Source organism: Hyalella azteca, unplaced genomic scaffold (genome assembly GCF_000764305.2).
Source record: "Hyalella azteca isolate HAZT.00-mixed unplaced genomic scaffold, Hazt_2.0.2 contig9347, whole genome shotgun sequence".
NCBI lineage: Eukaryota > Metazoa > Arthropoda > Malacostraca > Amphipoda > Hyalellidae > Hyalella > Hyalella azteca.
In genome coordinates, this window is record NW_025939421.1 from 4,066 (window position 1) to 25,809 (window position 21,744).

A 21,744-nucleotide genomic window follows, 5' to 3' on the forward strand; every position below is an offset into this window, starting at 1 on the left:
TCCAATCAAATTTCTCCAAACTTTGTCTGCGTGTAATTTTTTTCATCCTCGCTCACTTTAATGCCTTAACTGCACTGTAAATTTAACCGCTACCAAGTTACTGTCCCAAATTTTACAGTAAAATTTACGTTTTAAAGATTAACTTCGAGCTTAACTGGCCAACATTTTATGTCGCAGCTTCTGTCCAGTGACCAATGGGCTACGGTGTTGTACGCAGCATGGTTGTCTGAACAATTTATTCATAATTGAAACCTACTTCGACATGTGGTGTTTGGTGTTCACGAATGTCTTCCAGTAAAACGCAACGATGTTTCTCACCAACCCTTCTATTTTGTAAATCTGTATTTTATATGAGAAATATTGATGTGATGGTGCCTAGTACCTCCACGTAAAAAATTTCAAGACGACTGGTCAAAAACTATAGAAGCAGCTGAACTGCCGAAGATTCAGAAAAAAATCATGGTCTCAAGTAAAAATTAGCTGTCGTTACTGCCGAAATGGAACCAAAACCCTGTCCTAGAGAAACTATCAATATCTCACAAACCTCGTTTTCGTTGAAAGAAGCTCAAAGAAACAATTGATGCAATTGTGGACACCAGTTTAGATTCTAGCTCTACATCGGTTTACGTCACAATTGGGAAGGTCGCAATCCAAAATATGATCGATTCAGATTCAAGCAATCCAGGTCTGATTTTCAGTCGAATTCATGGAAACGAAAAAAGTTCACCTGCTGCTCCAACCAAGTCTGCATGAGAAGCTATCAAAGTCTTCGTTGGTACCAACCAGTCTGCGCGAAAAGCCATTAAGAAGTCTGCGCGAAAAGCCACGAAGAAGTCTGCACGAAGAGCCTCCAAGAAGTCTGCGCGAGGAGCTGGAAAAACGTCTACGCGCGGAGTCACCAAGAAGTCTGCGTGTGGAGCCACCAAGAAGTCTGCGACTCTGCGTGTGGAGTCACCAAAAAGTTTCCCTTAAGAACGTGGCTAACGAAAAAATTTGCAAGCATAACTCCATGTCTACGAGAAGCTTCGTACTGTCGCTGCTGGTGGTGGCGGTGATGGTGGCCAGTCACTGCTCTGCGCTGCCTGCTGTCATCCGTATAGGTGAGATATCATTATTTATTATATCTTACAAATATAATTCCTAATTATATCACATAAATATAATTGTTAATTATATAATAAAAAAGTATTCGTATTTTTATTATTTATTTATTAAATGGAGATTCTATTGCAAATTTTGTAATAGAGATACAACTGTTAGAATATTTAGCCAAAGAATGTATGGTCTCACAATATTGTTTACTCACGAATATTTATATGTTATTAATAAATGAATTCCGATGAAAAACTTTCCAAGATTATAAATGGCTCTGTTGAAATTTCTTCCTACGGTGTCAATGAATGCTTATGATAGAGTAGGTACCTATATTTTTTTATAATTTATGCGACAAATATTCGCGAACAATGAATATTTTGTTTATGTTTCTGCTACTCGCAATAAAAAACTACAAATAAATTTATTTTTAAATGCAACGATAATTGATAACGCTACGAGCAAAATGAAGCAAATTTTTTCATCGTACAATTGCATATTTAACGATGAAAATTTATTACTATTACAATTGAGTGCAAAATTATTCATCTATTCTTCATCCAAATTTGCTGTGGCAATTGTATTTTCTACGACGGCCGTATCTATAGGTCGTCGGATATAACAAATGTTAGAACTTATATCTAATATCTATTGGAACTTATAGTCTAAAAACCGCAATTGTTGATTTAACTTCTGATTACGATTTCTAGAGAACTTGGTAGTGGTTGTTTGGTGTGAAACTGAAGAAATTAGCAGAATTTTGTAATTGAAGTGATTATTCACTAATAATTGGATACATGTGTCTTGAATCGCTTTACCTTTTGGTTTTCGTAGCTGCAATGCGTTACAAAAACGCGTGTTTAGCCCGAGCTGTTGACCAACAAGCCTTAACATTCGTTAGGTTTTCTCTGCAATTCTCAGCAAAGTCTCGTTGGAACAGATGCAAATTAGGACCTGTTTCCCTGTGGCGACATCGGTCCCTTACTACCGTCACAAACTCACAAACTTCCTTCCTTCTACGACCTCACCGAAATAAGGAAAGAACAACTATAAAAAACTGTACAACAAACACGCTGATGGAATGGAGAAAACGGCAAACAAACTGCAGGAATCTATGAAAAAATGCAAACTTCAAGAATAAAATAAACGTGCAGAGATGTTGTATAAAGACAAACAGACAAACAACCGGAATAAAACACACAGGAAAGACATGGTAGAACTCAATCCAGATTAAATTACAGCATTTTTGTTCTGCTGCTCGCCGTCGTTTTGATCTGCAGAAAAGGTCGTAAAAAACTTCCAAGTGATGCGGACAAGATTTGAATCGAAGCAAAGAATTGGGCAGGAGTTTCCTCAAGTTTACGTTCGTTTCGAATTGTAATTTCCTGGTATAAAGTGCAAATTCGAAATGCGTGTGAACATGGACGTCATTTAGGAAAAACAAAATTATTTTCTTGTGTAGGTAATCTGGATGACTTCTTTTATTTCAACGAGCCTTACTTTGAATATTTTTGTAATGCTCATGTATAATACAATTTCAATTGTCGGAAAAAACTACGAATTAGAATAGTTTGCACGTTATGCTGCCTGTTATTTTCGGCAATTCATTTTGTTATAATCATTAGAAGAGGCCGTACTACCAAAACGTAACGGTCTAGGTAGACGTAGTGGCCTAACTACACGTAACGGCCTTAGTGGACATAGCGGCCTAGGTACATGTAGCGGCCTAAGTACAGGTAGCGTTTTAAGCACACTTAGTAGCCGAGTCCTTGTCTGTGTTGTTGGCTCTCCATTGAAAAGCCGTCAGCGATTAGCTGACTGAGTTACGAACGTATAACTATTTCCGATAGTTTGGTCCCAGGCTGTCCCACAATATACATGATCTATATCTTGCATTGCAACGGAAGATCTAATTTTCAACATACTGCTTTTACCTATTTAAGTAAAACTTTGAATCATGTTGCTTTCCGGATTGGGGAAGTATACAATTAAATCGTCTTCCTAACCTGATTGATAAATTAAACCAGTAAGTAAATGAGCACAGCTGGCATAAAGTTTGTCAAAACAAAGATGTCAAACTAGTACATACAATTTCCTGCCATTGTTACCAAGCCAGGCTACGATCTCCTGCTTCTGATACCAACTTCGCGACGGCAGACCGGATCACGAGAGCGATGGCAATTTCGGCCTCTGCAATAATTAGAGGCCGTTAATTGCGATCGTCGTGCCCAAGTTGTGACTTGTGAAGAGCTGCTTTAGTGTTGCTGTTGCATAGCAATGTGTCTGTTACACTGCTGTGTTGCTGTTGCATAGCAATGTGTCTGTTGCACTGCTGTGTTGCTGTTGCATAGCAATGTGTCTGTTACACTGCTGTGTTGCTGTTGCATAGCAATGTGTCTGTTACACTGCTGTGTTGCTGTTGCATAGCAATGTGTCTGTTACACTGCTGTGTTGCTGTTGCATAGCAATGTGTCTGTTACACTGCTGTGTTGCTGTTGCATAGCAATGTGTCTGTTACACTGCTGTGTTGCTGTTGCATAGCAATGTGTCTGTTACACTGCTGTGTTGCTGTTGCATAGCAATGTGTCTGTTACACTGCTGTGTTGCTGTTGCATAGCAATGTGTCTGTTACACTGCTGTGTTGCTGTTGCATAGCAATGTGTCTGTTACACTGCTGTGTTGCTGTTGCATAGCAATGTGTCTGTTACACTGCTGTGTTGCTGTTGCATAGCAATGTGTCTGTTACACTGCTGTGTTGCTGTTGCATAGCAATGTGTCTGTTACACTGCTGTGTTGCTGTTGCATNGCAGCAAAAACAAATACCGAACATTGCAAATATGAAAACAATTACTAAGTTCACAGCAATAACAGTAAATATCATATCATTCTTCACAAAAATAGAAACACTTAACAAACATCATAAGTACTTAATAATTTACACAACCCACTTGTAAAGTGTAGAGCCACCTTCTCCACGACGATGGAATAAGATTATATATGAGCTCGGGTATCTGCATATATACGTAAAATAGATGACCCTTCACGCTCGGTTACTTGTGCGAGTGCTAGCTTTATTCTGCAGGCCATTCTGACATCTCGGTCTCTATTTGCCCGGAAAACTTGTAGGAAGTTAGAGCGCAGCCCGCAATTCCTATGCTGCGCCATGGCTTCCGGATAGCTTGTAAATCTGCAAAGGGCATTCTGTTCCATCGGGCGTGGCTTGCAAGAGGGAGGGAGGAGAGTGCACTGTGAAAAATCAATGGGTTATACTGTCCAAAAAAGTAACTCATACCAACACACAGCATAAACAGTGTTATTAGTATGAACATAGAGTAGGCGTAGCACTGATACGACCTATAGCTGGGTCAGAATGGCTGACACATGAAGTGTATCGCTATTCGGACAAAGTCTACCTCATTTCTCTGGGTGTGAGCCAGTGGATGGTCATAAGAAATCTTAGTTTGGATGCAGGAAAGAGGATGTACGCTGGCAGAGTTTGTCCAAGGAGTTGGTGTTTATGTAGGCCGTCTGTGTTTCCTGGAGGGACAGACAATAAAAACTAGGCCTATTATGATTTACGGTCAGTTTATATAGGATCAGGCTAGTTGTATGGATAGGCTATGCCATTTGGATAGGCTAGTTGTATGGGCTAGTTTCATAGGCTATTTGTATAGGTTACTTGTTTTGGTTAATTGTGGCCTGTAGCAGACTGTAGATCAGCAGAATCTGAGATATCTTCATTGGTTAAGTCTTTAGGATCCCAATGTTTACCCGTGGTCTACCGTATGCAAGAGACCATGCATGATCCACCGTATGCAACTGTCCCTGAATGGTCTACCGTATGCAACAGACCCTGGATGATCCACCGTATGCAACTGTCCCTGAATGGTCTACCGTATGCAAGAGACCATGCATGAACAGACCCTGAATGGTCTACTCGAGCGCGCTGCAGAATAGCCCAGACGGTCTTCCAAAACTTCCAATAGTTTTTGCCTATCTGGCGCCGGGCCGCGGACTTCTTTTGTGCCGCCTCAGCCTCCTCAAAGTGCAAGCTAACGGTTGCTTTGTGAGGCCTAATGCCTCAANTGCCACTAATGGCAGAAGGCATGTCAATTAAGGTCGACGTCAAAGGACAATTTCCGTCGCCGACAGCCTTATTGACAGCCGCGCTCCCGCGCCACTGCATTAGGCGCCACCCTTAGAGGGGGAGCCGTTATGGGGGGTTTAATCATCGTTTAATCATCGTTTAATCATCGTTTAATCATCGTTAAATCATCGTTTAATTATCGTTTAATCATCGTTTAATCATCGTTTAATTATCGTTAAATCATCGTTTAATTATCGTTAAATCATCGTTTAAACATCGTTTAATCATCGTTTAATTATCGTTTAATCATCGTTTAATCATCGTTTAATCATCGTTTAATTATCGTTTAATCATCGTTTAATCATTGTTTAATGATTGTTTAATCATCGTTTAATCATCGTTTAATCATCGTTTAATCATTGTTTAATTATCGTTTAATTCATCACTTAATCATCGTTTTATCATCGTTTAATCATCGTCTAATTATCGTTAAATCATCGTTTAATCATCGTTTAATCATCGTTTAATTATCGTTAAATCATTAAGTTGATATAGCTTGATTGGCTACACGTTGAAGCTTTAAAGCCTGATATTAACCGCAAATTTCTTTGTTCAAAAATGGTATTAACCAATAATTTCCTATTTATATTCTGGTATTAGCCGTTAATTTCCTCGTTATAATCTGGTATTAATCAGTAATTTTCTCGTTATAATCTGGTATTAACCAGTACTTTCCTCGTTATAATCTGGTATTAACCAGTAATTTCCTCGTTGTAATCTGGTATTAATCAGTAATTTTCTCGTTATAATCTGGTATTAACCAGTAATTTCCTCGTTATAATCTGGTATTAATCAGTAATTTCCTCGTTATAATCTGGTATTAGCCCTTAATTTCCTCGTTATAATCTGGTATTATCCAGTAATTTCCTCCGTTTTAACCTGGTATTAGCTAGCAATTTATTCGTCTAAACCTGGTATCGGCCAAAAATTTTCTCATTATAAGAGTATATTAACCTGTAATTAACAACCTGACATCAACAAAGACTGTCAAGTTCTGTCTGTATGCGTCCACGCATAAAGACTCTTGGTCAATTGAATGTTTAAAGCGTGCATGCATGGAGGCTGCTACAGTGCTACTGAACTCCTTTCGCTGGTGCATTTCAATGGCCTTTTGAAATCCTGACTGATTAATTAATTACCTGCTTCATTGCTTGCTGCTCGCCCTGGTGCATTTATTGAAGTCACATTTCTGAAGAGTGATGTAATTTCAATGTTTAGGAATTATTATAAATAAAGGCTGATATTTTTAACCCAAAAATGGAATAATGCTTGATGTAAGGCTGGTCCATAAAAAATTATTTTTAACAATGGCTGATATTAGAAATTTTTGTTGGTTCGTCTATATGCTCTATCGTAAATAACCTACACCACATAGTTTAATTCGAAGACTTAGCATGTAATCAAAATATTAAAATACTTAATGAATATCAACGCGAAATATGAGTAATAAATGATTGAGTTCAACATCATTAACATGAAAGCATATACACATACTATGTTATACGAAATTTCTATAATAAAATTTTCATATGAAATTTTTGTGTGAAATTTGCACACCCGACAAATTTCTAACGAGGCCTGCGTGTACCACACGCACCGCAAAAGCATGCGTGATCACATCCAATTAAGAAACCACGAATTTCGCATGTTTGAATTTAAATTCGCATCTGCGAAATTAAATTTGCACCCACGAAATTCAATTAGCATCTCGAATTTCAATTCGCATCTATGAATTTTAATTTGCATTCTCCAATCTCAATTCGCATATACGAAATTCAAGTCGCATCCACGAATTTCTTTTCGCATCTAAAATTTCAATTCGCATGTACAAAATTTAATTCGCGTTCACGAATTTCAATTTGCTTCCATGAATTTCAGTTGGCATCTAGGAATTTAAATTCGCACCAACGAATTTCTGTTCTTATTCACGAATTTTCAATTCACATACACGAATTTCTATTCGCATTCAAGAATTTCATTTCGCACCCACTAATTTCTTTATGCATCCATGAATTTCAATTCGCGTCCACAAATTTCATTTTGCATCCACGAATTTTAGTTCGCATTTTGAATTTGAATTCGCATCTAAAAATTTTAATTTCCTATCGCAAGTTTGAAAATAGCATGTAAGAAATTCAATTCGCATCCACGAATTTCAGTTCGCATCCAGGAATTTGAATTCGCACCAAATAACTGTACTTCGTAACCACGAATTTCCAATTCACATCCCCGAATTTCATTTTGCATCCACGAATTTCAATTCGCATCTTGAATTTCCATTCAGATTTACAAATTTCAATTCGAATGCAGGAATTTCAATTCGCACCAACGAATTGCAGTTTGTATCCATGAATTTCCAATTCACGTCCGCGAATTTCGATTCGCATCCGCGAATTTCAATTCTCATCCACGAATTTAAATTCGTATCCACAAATTTCATTTTGCATCCACAAATTTCACTTCGCATACACGTATTTCAATTTACATCTACGAATTTGGGTTCACATGCGCGAATTTAAACTCGCATCCACGAATTTAAATTCGCATGCACGGATCTAAATTCGCTTCCATAAATTTCAGTTCATTTGCACGTATTTCAATTAGCATCCACGAATTTCAGTTTGCACCCACAAAATTCAATTCGCATCAACGAATTCCAATTCTCATCCACGTATTTCTATAAGCATCCACGAATTTCATTTCGTACCCACGAAATTTAATTCGCATGCAAGACATTCTTCCGGCCGTGTACAGAGTTACCAGGGATGAGAGACAGAAAGCATTAGTCTGGGCGACACGGCAGATTTGGACGTAGCACTTCTTTCCAGTTCATCCTGGAAAGTCACAGGATGCAACCGTGCAGCGCCTGCCGGCATCATAGGATGCAGGCGTTGCAGCCAAGGATATGCTATTTGTATCCTACAAATATGCTAAATACCTGCCATGCAGTGAGCAGATGAGCTCGTTGTTCCCTATTGGAGTCATTACTAACCCTAAGCAGATTCGGGAATGAATGGTTTTGAATGGAGAAGATATTTGTCAGATTGTACGTCATTTATACTCTTGTTCGTAAACGTAGCTCAATGGAAATTATATAAATGATAGGTCTTACTTGGAGCGATAATGGGGCAGAAAATAATAGAAGAACAATGATATATATTATTGTAATATATTATATAAATATAGATAATATATAATATCCTTCAAGAAACTGATTCTAATATACCTCATATAACTCTGCGTCAAGATCTCGTCATCGTAATAATGTTTGAACTTTTCTAACCCAATATTGAAGAATTGAGATATATCTCAGTAACTATAGGAACGAAGTTGCTCAGTTTAGTGCGAAGTGCACTGTAACGTTCAAAATAAATGCAAGTGCGGGTTAAATATGTAATTTAAACTACAAAATATATTTGTTTTAGTAATTTACTTATGATTGCGTCAAATTGATGTGTGAATTTGTGATATACTATCTATTTATAATTGAGAATGGTAGTTTAAAATACTCCGTCTTCAATTGAATGACAACCGCAAAATAAAATTATTTCAAAATTCCTACGAAAAAGTTCCAGTTAATTAAATTAAAAAAAATTGTTAAATAAAATAGCAAGCCCTAAAAGATAACAATATTTGGTCTACCGAGATGTTATTTGAAATTCAAGTCGAACTTGGCAGAGTGACGCCGAACACAGCACACTGATACGACGCTTCACGGCTGAACAAAACAAATCTCAGGACGGTTTTCCTCCAAAATTAGATAAACGGATAACAAAGAATGATCCTGAATGCATTTTAAAACGTTGTCGAACAATCAACGTTGACATTTACGTTGAACGTACGACGTCGGAAGAGATTTGGTCGGTCGTCTTGTAGGTGATTTTATTGAAGGTTTTTGAGACAAAAGCTCGGTATAGCGAGCTTGGGTGCAGCATTTCTCGTACAACTTACTGGCTTGGTGGCTCAATCAAGTCCTGAACTTACGACTGGGACCCGAATGGTCGCTGCCTGTTGTGAGGGTTCATGCCTGACGTATAAACGTTGTTCTGTGTGTGTTTTTTCCTTTATTCACTCATATATCTTAAAATTGTGTTATTCTTGTTCGGAACGTATCCGTATTCGGAACGTATCCGTGCTCGAAACAACGGTTACCTGAATTTTATTCGTGCTCTTGTCGGGAATGTATTTATGTTGTTTTAGAGTTCGACACAAAAGTTCATCCAAATTCTTGGTCGCAGTCGTGTTCAAAGCAACTAGTCAGTTTGGTAATATTCGAGCTTAGAACACGAGTATGCATTTAATTCCTCAGGTATTCGATGCAGATTTCATTTTCGTATTTATTTTAGTATTTAAGGTATCATTCAGGTAATCAGTAACAAACTTCATTTTAAGAAGACGCTTAGCTTTTGAGAATTGTTAGAACTCACTCCATTTTAAAAGAGCCTCACTATCACCTATAGGTGACAAGCTTCACTCTCCTCAAGAATTCCCTCGTTTTAAAGCCCAAGCCGTTTTATTTCCAAGCCGCCGGTCCATCTCCGTAAAAATGTCGTCTTCTATGGCTCGTAAATGACCCGGACGCTTCAACCGTGTCGGGTAATGAAGACTTTGGGTAATCCGGTAATGTGGGGGCTCGATTGTCTGCACGCCATTTTCCTGGAATACCCGAAAGAGTTTGAATTTCTTCTGGAATTTCAAGTTACAGAATAATTTAAGCATGGAATTCTTTAAATTGCCTACCCTGCCACTGAGGTACACAATTCAGATTACGGAAAATAGAAGTTCCTGGGAAATTTTTCGGGTGTGAATTTTCTTCACCGCTGGATGACGTTTAATAAACAGCGTGTCTACTATTTCGCTTCACGCTTATTGGTCCAACTGCTCGATGAAAACTCAAAAAATATGTAAATAAAAATAAAAATAAAAATAATTCTGCAATTTCACGGCATATTTAAATTTTTAACGCGCTCCATATTTCCGCGCAGTAGAAATGTAAAAGGACGATCATGGCTAGAAATCGCGGGAGTGATCGAAAGAACTACGGTATTTTACCTTCTTATTTCTCTTGCATGAATTTGATGTTTGATTGAATTTTGCGCTGCTCGATCAAACAAATCTTGAGAACTTCTGAGACCTGGACACGGATGGGATGCGGTCCCGTGGATAGGGACCCAGAGACTAGAATACACGAACTGGGACGCAGAGGCTGGAATATAGGAACGGCGACCCATAGATTGGAATGTAGGGGCGAGGACCCAGAGACTGGAATCTAGGAACGTGGTTCCAGAGACTGGAATCTAGGAACGTGGTTCCAGAGACTGGAATATAGGACTGGGGACGCATAGATTGGAATATAGGAACAGCGACCCATAGATTGTAATGTAGGGACGAGGACCCAGAGATNGACCCAGAGACAGGAATGTAGGGATAGGGACCCAGAGACTGAAATATAAGAATGGGGGCAGAGATACTGGGATATTGGTGCGACGACCCCGGGCCAGGGACCAAGAGACAGTGATATTTTGACGAGAGTCCCAGATCTGGGACCTGGGAACGGGACCCGGATGGACCTTAGGGTCTGTGTTCAGGGTCTGTGTTGATTGAGGCAGAACTCGTGTCTGTGCAGATTTGCCGATACGACTGTTGAATTGCCGTAGGTGCTCCCATGGTTGCTAAATCCCCTGTATAAAGTAATTGTTTTCGGTATAATTTATTGTATTGATGATAAGCAAATTCGACGGATTTTTAAAAATGAATTTAATTATGTATAAGGGAAGTGACATGTTCTGGACACAGCATCTTGCTTGTTACGTATCAACGATATTTGAGTGGAGTGTACATGTAGTGTCATAATATAGTACTTGAATGTATGTTTAAAATCTAAATTGAAATGTGTGAAATCGACACTAAATGAATAAAATATAGATATTAGAACTATTCTGCCAAAACAGTCGCAGGGATGATTATAACCAAATTTAGTAGAGGATTTCTAGCATACCGAACATCGAAAAAACACGCATCAAAATTTTTAAATTGTACTAAAAATACGGCCTTTAGAGTTCTGTCATTTCAAATAAAATCACTCACACACTTTTTTAATATCTAACCTTCCTCATTCCTCTGAAATATCCACCACCTCTCAAATAATTTCAGGCTCAATTTCTCGCCTCACCTCGAACTTGCTGGCGCTGACAAATGTCCGCGATGTATTTGATGTGTTGAAAGTTTCTTTGATATATTTGACCAGATATTTGACCAGATTCGAGGTGACGTCTCAAGCCGAGTAGTTTGGAAATGTGTCACTTTGAGTAGCGGTATCTCGACCGCTGCGCACGATATCGTGGTGCCGTGATCATGCGATGCGACAGGCAAGAGCCTCGAGACCACCGAATGTGACATCAGCAAGATTTCTAGATGAAAATAATAATTTTCGTTTGAACTGGACATTTCACACCAGCCACGTTTTTTAAGCTTGAGAAAATTACAAGGGGGGAGTTTGAAATCACAATAAAGATTTTATGGTGTGACAATAATGGAGTGAATGGAATAATAGAATGATTCTGTTATACTATATTAATCATAGTTTAGATAGAATAAGGACTGAATCAGTGTATGCTTCCTTAGATTCCTCGCGAAAAGTCTCAATGGTCAATATAATTTCTTTTAGCAAACCATTTTTTTTGTGTTCGGTATAATGGGGACTCGGTTAAATTGTACATTTTAATTTCTTCTCAACAAATAAAGCCGAACGAATTAAGCTGTATTTTTTCCTTTAAACTGACCCGGTTGCTTTAAAAGCGGGAATGCGCCGTCGGCTGCCGATGGAACGCCTCTTATTGCAGCCCTGGAATTGGGCCTCGACTTGGAATGGTGGGAATCTTGGAATGGGTGACAGAAGATGATGATCTTGGAATGGTGGGAACCTTGGAGCAAGGAATGGGTGACAAATGATGATGATCTTGGAATGGTGGGAATCTTGGAGCAAAGAATTGGTGCGAAAAATGAAACAAGCTAACACCGATTCACCTTTCAAGTCATCAGAAATCTTATTTAAGAAAAACAAATTGACCGAGGTAAAGAAAGAAACACTTATCAAAAATATCAATATAATTTTGTAATTGAGTCAGGTTGTAAAAAATGTAAATTCACAAATTTCGAAAATTAATGGCTTGGCTGAAATGCCGTGCGTACAAACGCGCCCTCGAACGCCTGCCGCTGGGCTGAAGCGTCGTGCGTACAAACGCGCCCTCGAACGCCTGCCGCTGGGCTGAAGCGTCGTGCGTACAAACGCGCCCTCGAACGCCTGCCGCTGGGCTGAAGCGTCGTGCGTACAAACGCGCCCTCGAACGCCTGCCGCTGGGCTGGAGAGCTCTTCATTAAGTCACCAGCGTCCACTGATGACTTCATCATCAGCGGAATTAATGAATTATTTCGAGCACCTGCATCGGGATCAGCGATGCGTCATCATTATAATGGACAGCCTTGTGTTCAAAAGATTATTTTAATGACATTTAATAGCAGCGCGGCACCTCTAAACCGTTCATGTTCGATAACACAAAAAATTCTTAGTCGACACGTATTTTTTCTAATAATGGATGTGGTTGTTTTCAAAACTTCGTTAATATTTTGAAGCATTTTTCGGAATACTGGATTGTCTATATACCGAGTCACGCAGAGGTTAGTTATGTAACCTGCTGCTGCGTTTTCAATGGATGACTGAGTAGAAACTTTATGAAAGAATGTATTACCAATACGTGAAATGATTACAAAAGTATATATATATATTTGATTCAAATCATTATTGAATTTTTAATGTTATGAAACACACAAAGTCCATCTTTCTTATTTTATTCATTTTTAGTTCAAATTCATATTCATACATTCATGTTCAATTTCTGTCCTGCATAAAATTCAAAATTGTTAATATTGCTTGCCAACGCAAAAAATACATGCGAAAAATTATAAAACGTAATGCCATCGACCGGATTTATCTCGTCAGGAACTACCAACGCTTCAGTGAACATCTTCAATACAAACGACAACTGCGCGCGATTTCTTCCAAAATTGACTGCGAATTTTCTCCGCTTGCTGAATGTTGGCTGGATATAAGTATAAATAAAATATTTATGTATAAAACTGCATTGCGATGGCCGGCTTCTAAGAGCTGCAAGTCGTTCAAACTCGCGAAACTATTGCTTTTGGATCTATTAACTCTTGAGCGTGAAGAGTGTATGGTGTTTCTGCTAATGCTGCTTCAAAAAATTTACGTTGTCGGTGTTAAGACGTTTATTTTGAGTTTATATGACTTGGATTTAGATTTATGGGAAATAAGTCCTTTTTGTGCAAAAACTTTTGTGTTAAGACTTTTGCGGCGCAGCAGAAAAACCTCGAGTTTCTTGCACGAATCTTCGCTTTCATCACATTTATCTATCAATAAGAACAATAAGTGAGACTTTATACAAATAGCGATACACTCTCTGCCGTTTGTGGGTCATCCTGAACCAGTTTGGCCAGGTAAGAGGACGTATCCGTGCTACGCCCGTTGTCTGCTCGTGCTGTGGGTAAAAAAGTGTTTCAAATATTTAGACAGTATGACCCATTTACTTTCCAGAATATATCACCGACGTTTGTTTTCAAGCTTTTTTTAACTTTGCGCTTATCAATTCGACAAAATAGTCGACTGTGTTTCTTTCAAAACTATCAATTATATTGTCGGGTAACCGAAGCACGGATTTTCATCATTTGTATTTTACTGATCTTACACGTACGTACATAAGCGTTGTGCACTTATAGTCCTCTACAGCACGAAACTTTAAAATCTAAATAGGAAAAATAAAAAATCTAAATTAACTCTAAAACAGTAATCAGTGAAGCCAGGACGATCACAAAACTTATCGTTCGGAGGGTCATAACTAAAAATGGAAAAATTGCTATTACTGAAACATGATTTAAATTAGTATATATATATACTATTCCCTAACAATATAGTCGCAATTTCTAAATTTGTATCAAGCATTGGAACAATTCTTGACAGAAGTTGACATTTAAAACCATTCTAAGATTCTATTTATGATAAAGAAGCTTTCACTTCATAACTAACAGAGAAGCACGGCAGTTTCATTTCAACTGGAAAAGTTTCATAGCCCATATGAACGGAATTATGTTCCTGTTGCTTGATAAGATTTACTTTACGCTCAGTTCAAAGTAAAGCGTTTAGAGGAAGGCATTTCCTTGACACTAATTTCTTCATCGTAGATATGATCTGTTTTATGTATAAGTACTTGGTCTGTGCAGTAGATGCGAGTGGACTTTATTATAGAGTTTGAAATTTATATAGAGTTTAAAATTTAATATCCAGTTTAAAAATTTATATCGAGTTTAAAAATGTATTTCGAGTTGTCTGCACGACAAATAGAACAATACTCGACATAATTGAGCGTTGGGTGAAATTTGTGTCATGGTCAATGACACGTTAAGTTAGATTAAGCCGTGAAACATAAGTACATAGTGTATATTGTAACACTATTAGAAAGCGATGTGTACATCATATTTTTGTTACAGGTAAAAGCTTCAGTTTTGCTCCAATTCACTGAACAACGAACTCGTTTATATACGGAGGAATGATAATAATTGGTTATGTGGTTAAAATAAAGTCTCTCTCAACGAAACTGTGTTATATAAGTTTATTTATAATATTTACAAAGATGTTCATATAATCAGGAAAATGCGCTGAGTTCTTGACATCTTAAAAACCCAAATTCAAATTGAGTAACCATTCAATTTTTGCAGTCCTAGGATCCAATGCTATTGGCTTGCGGTGCGGTGAAGATGAATCATATTATAACCCGAAGATAAAAAAAACGATAACAAGCAAATTTTATGCACATTTTAAAACGGCACGCACTAAAAAAAAGAAAGAATTTATTCCAATAACGATGCCCTTCTTGCCGATGTGTGTATCACCCTGACCAATTTTTGACCTTCGCAAGAGTGTATCAGTGCTACATGCAGGAAGTGTGACACAATTTAGAAAATATAACCCTTTAATTTTTATGAGTGTAAGCTAGCCATAGCCTCGCTTGTATTCAGAAGCAAGCGATGACTGAATTTAGGCCGCATTTGCATGAAGTGAGACGAGTTTGTCTCAAGTTAAACTACAGGACCGCTCTGTGACGAAGCTTGATTGTTTAACTTCAGTGACAGAGATTCCGGGACCAGCTTGAGTTTTGTCGTCGCGTCTGAATTCTGATTGCGGTGACCGCAAAGTTAAGTATACAATTGTGTAAGATTGTTGGAGCATCAAAAGACAGGGTTGTGTAAATATTAGTTTTCTGGTACTCATGAATATTTGATTTCAGGCACCCGCGTGATATTTAAAAATATCATGGATTGTGTGTTGCATGGTTCAACTGAGAATCAACAATGCATTTTAGCGGAATTTTTTCAGCTGATTTGCTTAATTATTAAATTCACTTACTTTTAGCAATAACTGTAAACGTCAAATGAATTTTTCGTGTAGAAAACTGGAAAAAAGTCGAATGAATAAGAAGACTAGATTACAAATTTATTTAATTTCAGAATTACTTGCAAAGTTTTTAGCTATATTCAATGAACTACATGCCACTATTCTTAGCTTTCCTAATATCTAAACGCAAGAAAATACAGTCACAAGAACAAATTTTTTCCCTTAAACTGCAACTCCATTTAAATTTATAAGGCAAAGAAATGCTGCCATAAATTATCTGTGGCTTTGTTAAGAAATGAGTTACGATCTTACATTTTTCTAATGCGTCATTGAACTGAAGTTAGTGCAGAAAAATCGGATCTGGAGGGAACAGGCCGCTTGTTGCGTCATTATCTTTAAATCAGAGCTGCAATTTCAGCCTCTCAAATTTATATGAGTCGTCTTTCTCTGCCATAACAATTAGCTTAACTCGAGCCAAGTCTTTTGCTAGCCCATTAGGGTCTAGGCTCGGGCTCATTATTGCCTTTAGGCCTACATTCTTTAGGCCTGTCCTAAAAATTAGGCATTCCTCGTTCCCGGCGACTCCAGCTGCACTCAAGGAAATAAGTGAGATTTTGTCTTAATAGTGATGCATTTTTATCCACTGTGCAGGTTATTATAGCCTAGTTTGGACCGGCAAATGTGCATATCAGTACTACGTGTAAAAAGTGAGTCACTATTTGGACAATATGACTCGTTCATTCATCTGAGTGGGACTTCTCTCGGCTTTAGTCGAGAAGTTGAGCGCATAAAAGCGCCAGAGCGATGAGCATTCTTAGCATTTGTTCGTATAGAAAATTAATTTTCGGTTTATTATTTGTTTCTTAAATCATAAATTTTCTTGAGTAATTTTGCACTAGAACAATTGAGTTCCTTTCGGGGCTTTTATTAATTAAGTTAAATGGACGAAAATTAAAAGATTTAAAAAAATTCTCACGTTTAAATATTAAGTCATTATTTTGTTCATGTGGAGCTTGAAACTGAAACTATTATTTACACAAGCCGCACTAACATCATCAACTTCTCAAGAAGAAAGTCGCTCTGCACACACAACCGAGTAAGAAAACTCGAAAACTTTACAAATGGATCAACACTCAGAGAAAAAGTCTCAAAAATCTCTCAAAGTTGCGCACCATTTCTCGCTGGACTTTCGAAGACACTGGTCATCATAATTTTAAGAAGTGCTCTTCATTTCTCTTCACAAGCGACTGATTTTCTCTTCAAGAAGAAGCAGACAAGGCTTAAGATCTCCAGGAAAACTTTCGGCGAGAAGAAGTTCTTTGAGAAGCCTTCTCACACGCTGGTCCTTTTGCCTTTCCCACTGTGAACAAAATAGGGTATGGTAGTAGGGTAAAAAAATAGGGTAAAAAGGCAAAAATATGGTAAATCAAAACACTGGGTATATATATTTATTAAACATTATAAACACTTGAATTGTTTGTTGAACCTAAAACAATTAAGATCACACGTGAACAAAATACGAAAAATTGGTATATTTTAATTGAATACAAACAATTGAATAACGATTGCCTGGGTTATTGTTACTGATTACATTTTTCTCCTACGGTACATTACACAATTTATAATCAAATATTATATAATATTGAGTTTTAGAAGTAACTCTGGGATAACTGGTAACTCACAGTAATAAATTAGAAATAAAACGCATAGTAATTTCATTCAAGTATTGAATATATCTATAAATACTTTCAGTTGACGACAGAAAATCATTCTAGCACATTTTTTTTGTAACTTCCTTTCACGTCACTCGAGACTGGGTAGACTCAAGACTTTCCGTCCGTTATTTGGATATGAGGAATATTAAACCTTGCTTTCGACGGCTGCAGTCGCAGAAGCCATAAAACTTCTACTTTTATGATCGATGTAAAATGCAGCTGGTGTTGTAATATATACGAGACCCTTAGTCGCCTTAGCTATGCGACCTGAGACCTTATTGAGAGACCTTGGTTGCCTTATTGGGGGGCCTTAGTTGCTCTAATGGGGGACCTTAGTTGCCTTTTTGGGGGCCTTAGTTGCCTTATTGGGGGCCTTAATTGCTGGAATGGGGCACTTTAGTTGTCTTATTAGGGGCCTTAGTTGCCTTATTGCGGGACCTAAGTTGCCTTATTGGTGGCCTTAGTTGCTGTAATGGGGGGCCTTAGTTGTCTTATTAGGGGCCTTAGTTGTCTTATTAGGGGCCTTAGTTGCCTTATGGGGGACCTTAGTTGCTTTATTAGAGGCCTTAGTTGCCTTATGGGGAGCCCTAGTCGCCATATTAGGGGCCTTAGTCGCCATATTGGGGAATCTAAGTTGCCTTATTAGGGAACCTTAGTTGTCTCATTGGATGACCTTAGTTGCCTTATTGGAAGATCTTAGTCTACTAATTGGAAAAAAATGATCGTCTATTGGCGCCGCTCAGCGGCGTATAAGTTGGTCATTTGCGTACAAATGCGTCTCATTAGAATCAACTTATAGAGCTCCAAAAATTAATTTGAAACTCTATCTCAATGTAATCAATGATGTAAACACACAAATAAATTAAACTTATTTATAGAAATGATAAATTTATGCATAGATATACACAGTCCTAGTCCTGGTACATGAATAAGAAAAATAGTCGACTGGAAGCCAGTTACTTCATTATAACACAAAAGGCCTTATTTTAAATCGTCGGTAACTTTTCATCGGCCACCTATATGCCACCAATACCTTAAAAATATAAAGTGAATCTCACTTATTCTGTAGACTGATCGATTACAATTCATTCGGCAGCCGTTTTCTTGAATGCAGTGCAATTCTTTTGAAGATTTATCCTATTGTACGACCATACAGTTTTATGAATTCTCCCCAGGAATCCGTTCGTCTTACCCTAAATGTACTGAAAGAATTTACCTAGGGAGCCTTGGTTTCTTAAAACCTGTCAATTTTTAACACTTTTGTCGCTTCGGTTCTCCCTTACCGGTTCTTAATGCAGAGTAAAATTGCCCTAAGTTTAAAATTCGATGACGGTTGCGATCTCATTTTCTTTTCTCTCATAGGCTTCTCATTCTAATCGACTTGGTCTTAACACAAGAATAGCACAGCCCACACAAGAATAGCACAGCCCACATATGAATAGCATATCCCATTTACGAATAGCACAGCCTACGTACGAATAGCACAGCCCACGTACGAATAGCACAGCAATCATGTAAAAAGCATCATTACGACATTGGCCACTAAGCAGGCGATTTCATGCTGTGGCTGTAAATGTTGCGCTTAATGCAGGAAAATCCAGCCTGGAACTCGAAAATTAATTTAAATTGGGCGCTGACTCGAGGCTTGCCATGCCTACAGTTAATTTAAGCCTATTTAAATACTCGATAATGCTATTAAAAATTACAGTGCTAATGGGGCTGACTAGAGGACTTGGGTGTACCAAGAGTCGTCGACCTTACGATGACCACGATGGTTTGGGTGTCCTATGTTAATGTTTGAAAATAACGTTAGTGACGTTTGGGTGTCATATGTTAATGTTTAAAAATAACGTTAATAACGTTCGGGTGTCATTTGTTAACGTTCAAAAATAACATTAGCAACGTTTGGGTGTCTTATGTTAACGTTCGAAAATAATGTTAATAACGTTCGGGTATCATATGTTAGCGTTCAAAAATACCGTTATTAACGTTTCGGTGTCATATGTTAAATCGCTGATTGGAACGCCTGCGCTTGCCACTAATTAACACGCTGCGCTATCACCTCTCTGCAGGACTCCTCCTAGGATACCATCTATTCAGGACCAGGAATCCTACGTGAAACTAAAAATAAAACCTTGAGCTAAACGATGCAAACTTGGAAAATTTTCATTCCGATAATATATACAATTTGAAATTTATTTGATATTATCTATTGAGGCCAACAAGGTGAAGTTAGTAACACTTGAGTTAGGCGATGTCAACTTGAAGTTTTTCAGTTATCATAATGTTTTATGGAATTCTAAACCTGGTGGCTAATGCTGAATACCAATGGTCTATTATTTCGAATATACATTTTAACATTTATACTTGATGTAACATTTGTAAATGCAGTTTACACGATGAAAGTTGCTTGTAACCATAATAAATTGCCTTGAAGTATGAAACACTATTTTCAGTTGAGCAATAGTATTATTTATACGTTTTATTAAAACTGCCTGAATTTTGATTTATTTGGGAACTGCCTGGGATCTGAAACCCGGCAATTTTAGGCGGAAATTTTGCTTGACGCTAAATTTTGTGAAAGGAGCATTTATAAAAAGCTGTTTATATTGTAGCGTTGATGAAATATTTCTTTGGGAATTTGCGAGGAAAAATAATTTTTGTTACTTATTAATTCGAATGAAATGTAGGTTTTCTTTATAATTTAAATTTTGAATGAACCTATTGAAAAATTACCTTGATCATTACAAATTTGAACGTTAGTTGTTTTATAATAATTTACTATACTTATTTCACAAAAAGTGAGTGAAATTTAACTGTGTACGCACCTGAAATAAATCATGCGGCAAGTCGAAGAAATATTATATCTGCATGCATGCGAAATCGTCATTTTCAATACCGTTAAAAATAAAAGATATTCTAAATGATGCATTAACAACCCACTAGAATTATAATTTAAAAATTGCACCCTGTTCAATCGTTCAATGAAACCCGTCTCTAATTTGTATACATAAGTTCAATAAATAAGTTACGAGGCATTCTAAAATTTCCGCAATTTGCAGATAAATTTTAATCTCCGGAGTCTGCAACGAGAATTTCACTTGCAACCTTCAACAAATGAGGGGAACCCTACGGAATTGAAAACCAGAATTTCAGTATCTCAGTTCCTATAAGTAAAGATTGACGCACTTCGAACTCGGAAAACGTTGAATTTCCGAAACTGAAAATGTTTTGCTATTGGTGCTAAAAGATGGCAATTAATATCATTGACTACCATAGTGTCATAATACCAGCGGTAGTTGTAATGCCATTACCATTTTACTTTGCCGTGATATTGTCTTGGAAACTCGAAATTAGAAAGTTTCTTGTTGGGACGTTAGGCGGCGATTTTTATTGTTTATTCGATCAAAATAACGTTTGGCACGCACGGTTTAGAATTCATTTCAAGTCTCCGTGCTCCTGAGACGCCAGTTGGGTTCATCAGACCCAGTGAGACACGCACAAGTCTCCGTGATTGGTCTGATTGTTTACAGCGGCAGCGCTTGACGATCGTCACTTGTTTGCGAGTCTCGGCCGTCACGAGACGTCGTGGTGCGCATCAAAAACAATTACTGAAGAGACCGCAAATTTGTCGTTTGCAGTGACCGTAACCAGCGCGAGTGGGAGTTTATTTCCCTATTACTTCGTACATAACCGAGCAGCTTGAAGGAAATGACGCGGAAATTGGATTCGTTCTCAATAGTATATGTCGAGAAAAAATTGAATCCTGTTAAAGCTTTTTCATGACTTGAATATTGTGATGGTTTTCATCTGACGCGTGTAAAATATGATTTGATAAATTATTTATTTATCGTGTACTCTTTCTTGAATAGATAGAATTTTCATTTATTTTTAATATATATATTATTTTATGACAACATTTTTTCTAGAAGATAAATCAGACTTTGATTTGAACATGCACAAACGTATAAATTTGCTGATAGAAAGTACATATTGTCTTAATTACGTCAAAATGTATCCATAACCTTAAAGCTGAAGTGAAATAAGTGCTCGTTGTAAAACCATAGAAGTGTTTGTGTTTACGACTACATTAATTGAATAGATGCTTTCTAACTATCCTTCATTTATAAGCTAAATTACCCTCAGATAACAACATTTGAATTATACCTGTTATTGGAATATAATTTTCTAATTATAAATAAACATATACTAATATACATCGCTGCATATGCACTTCATAATGTTAAAATTTACTTCTGTATGTATAAATAAAAATGAATTTTTAATGAAATTTAATTAAAAATTTTAAATACAAATTAAATTAA

The 21,744-nt window shown here is 37.3% G+C and overlaps 1 protein-coding gene across 1 annotated transcript in view; it reads left to right on the forward strand.

The window, feature by feature from the left end:
* Positions 1-706: 706 nt before the first annotated feature.
* Positions 707-21,744, forward strand: part of LOC108672738 (glutamate receptor ionotropic, kainate 3-like) — a 106,990-nt gene continuing 85,952 nt past the window's right edge. The window contains exon 1 of the mRNA XM_047881979.1: positions 707-1,100. Within this exon, the coding sequence (XP_047737935.1) occupies positions 707-1,100 (394 nt within the window). The remainder of the gene's footprint in view (positions 1,101-21,744) is intronic.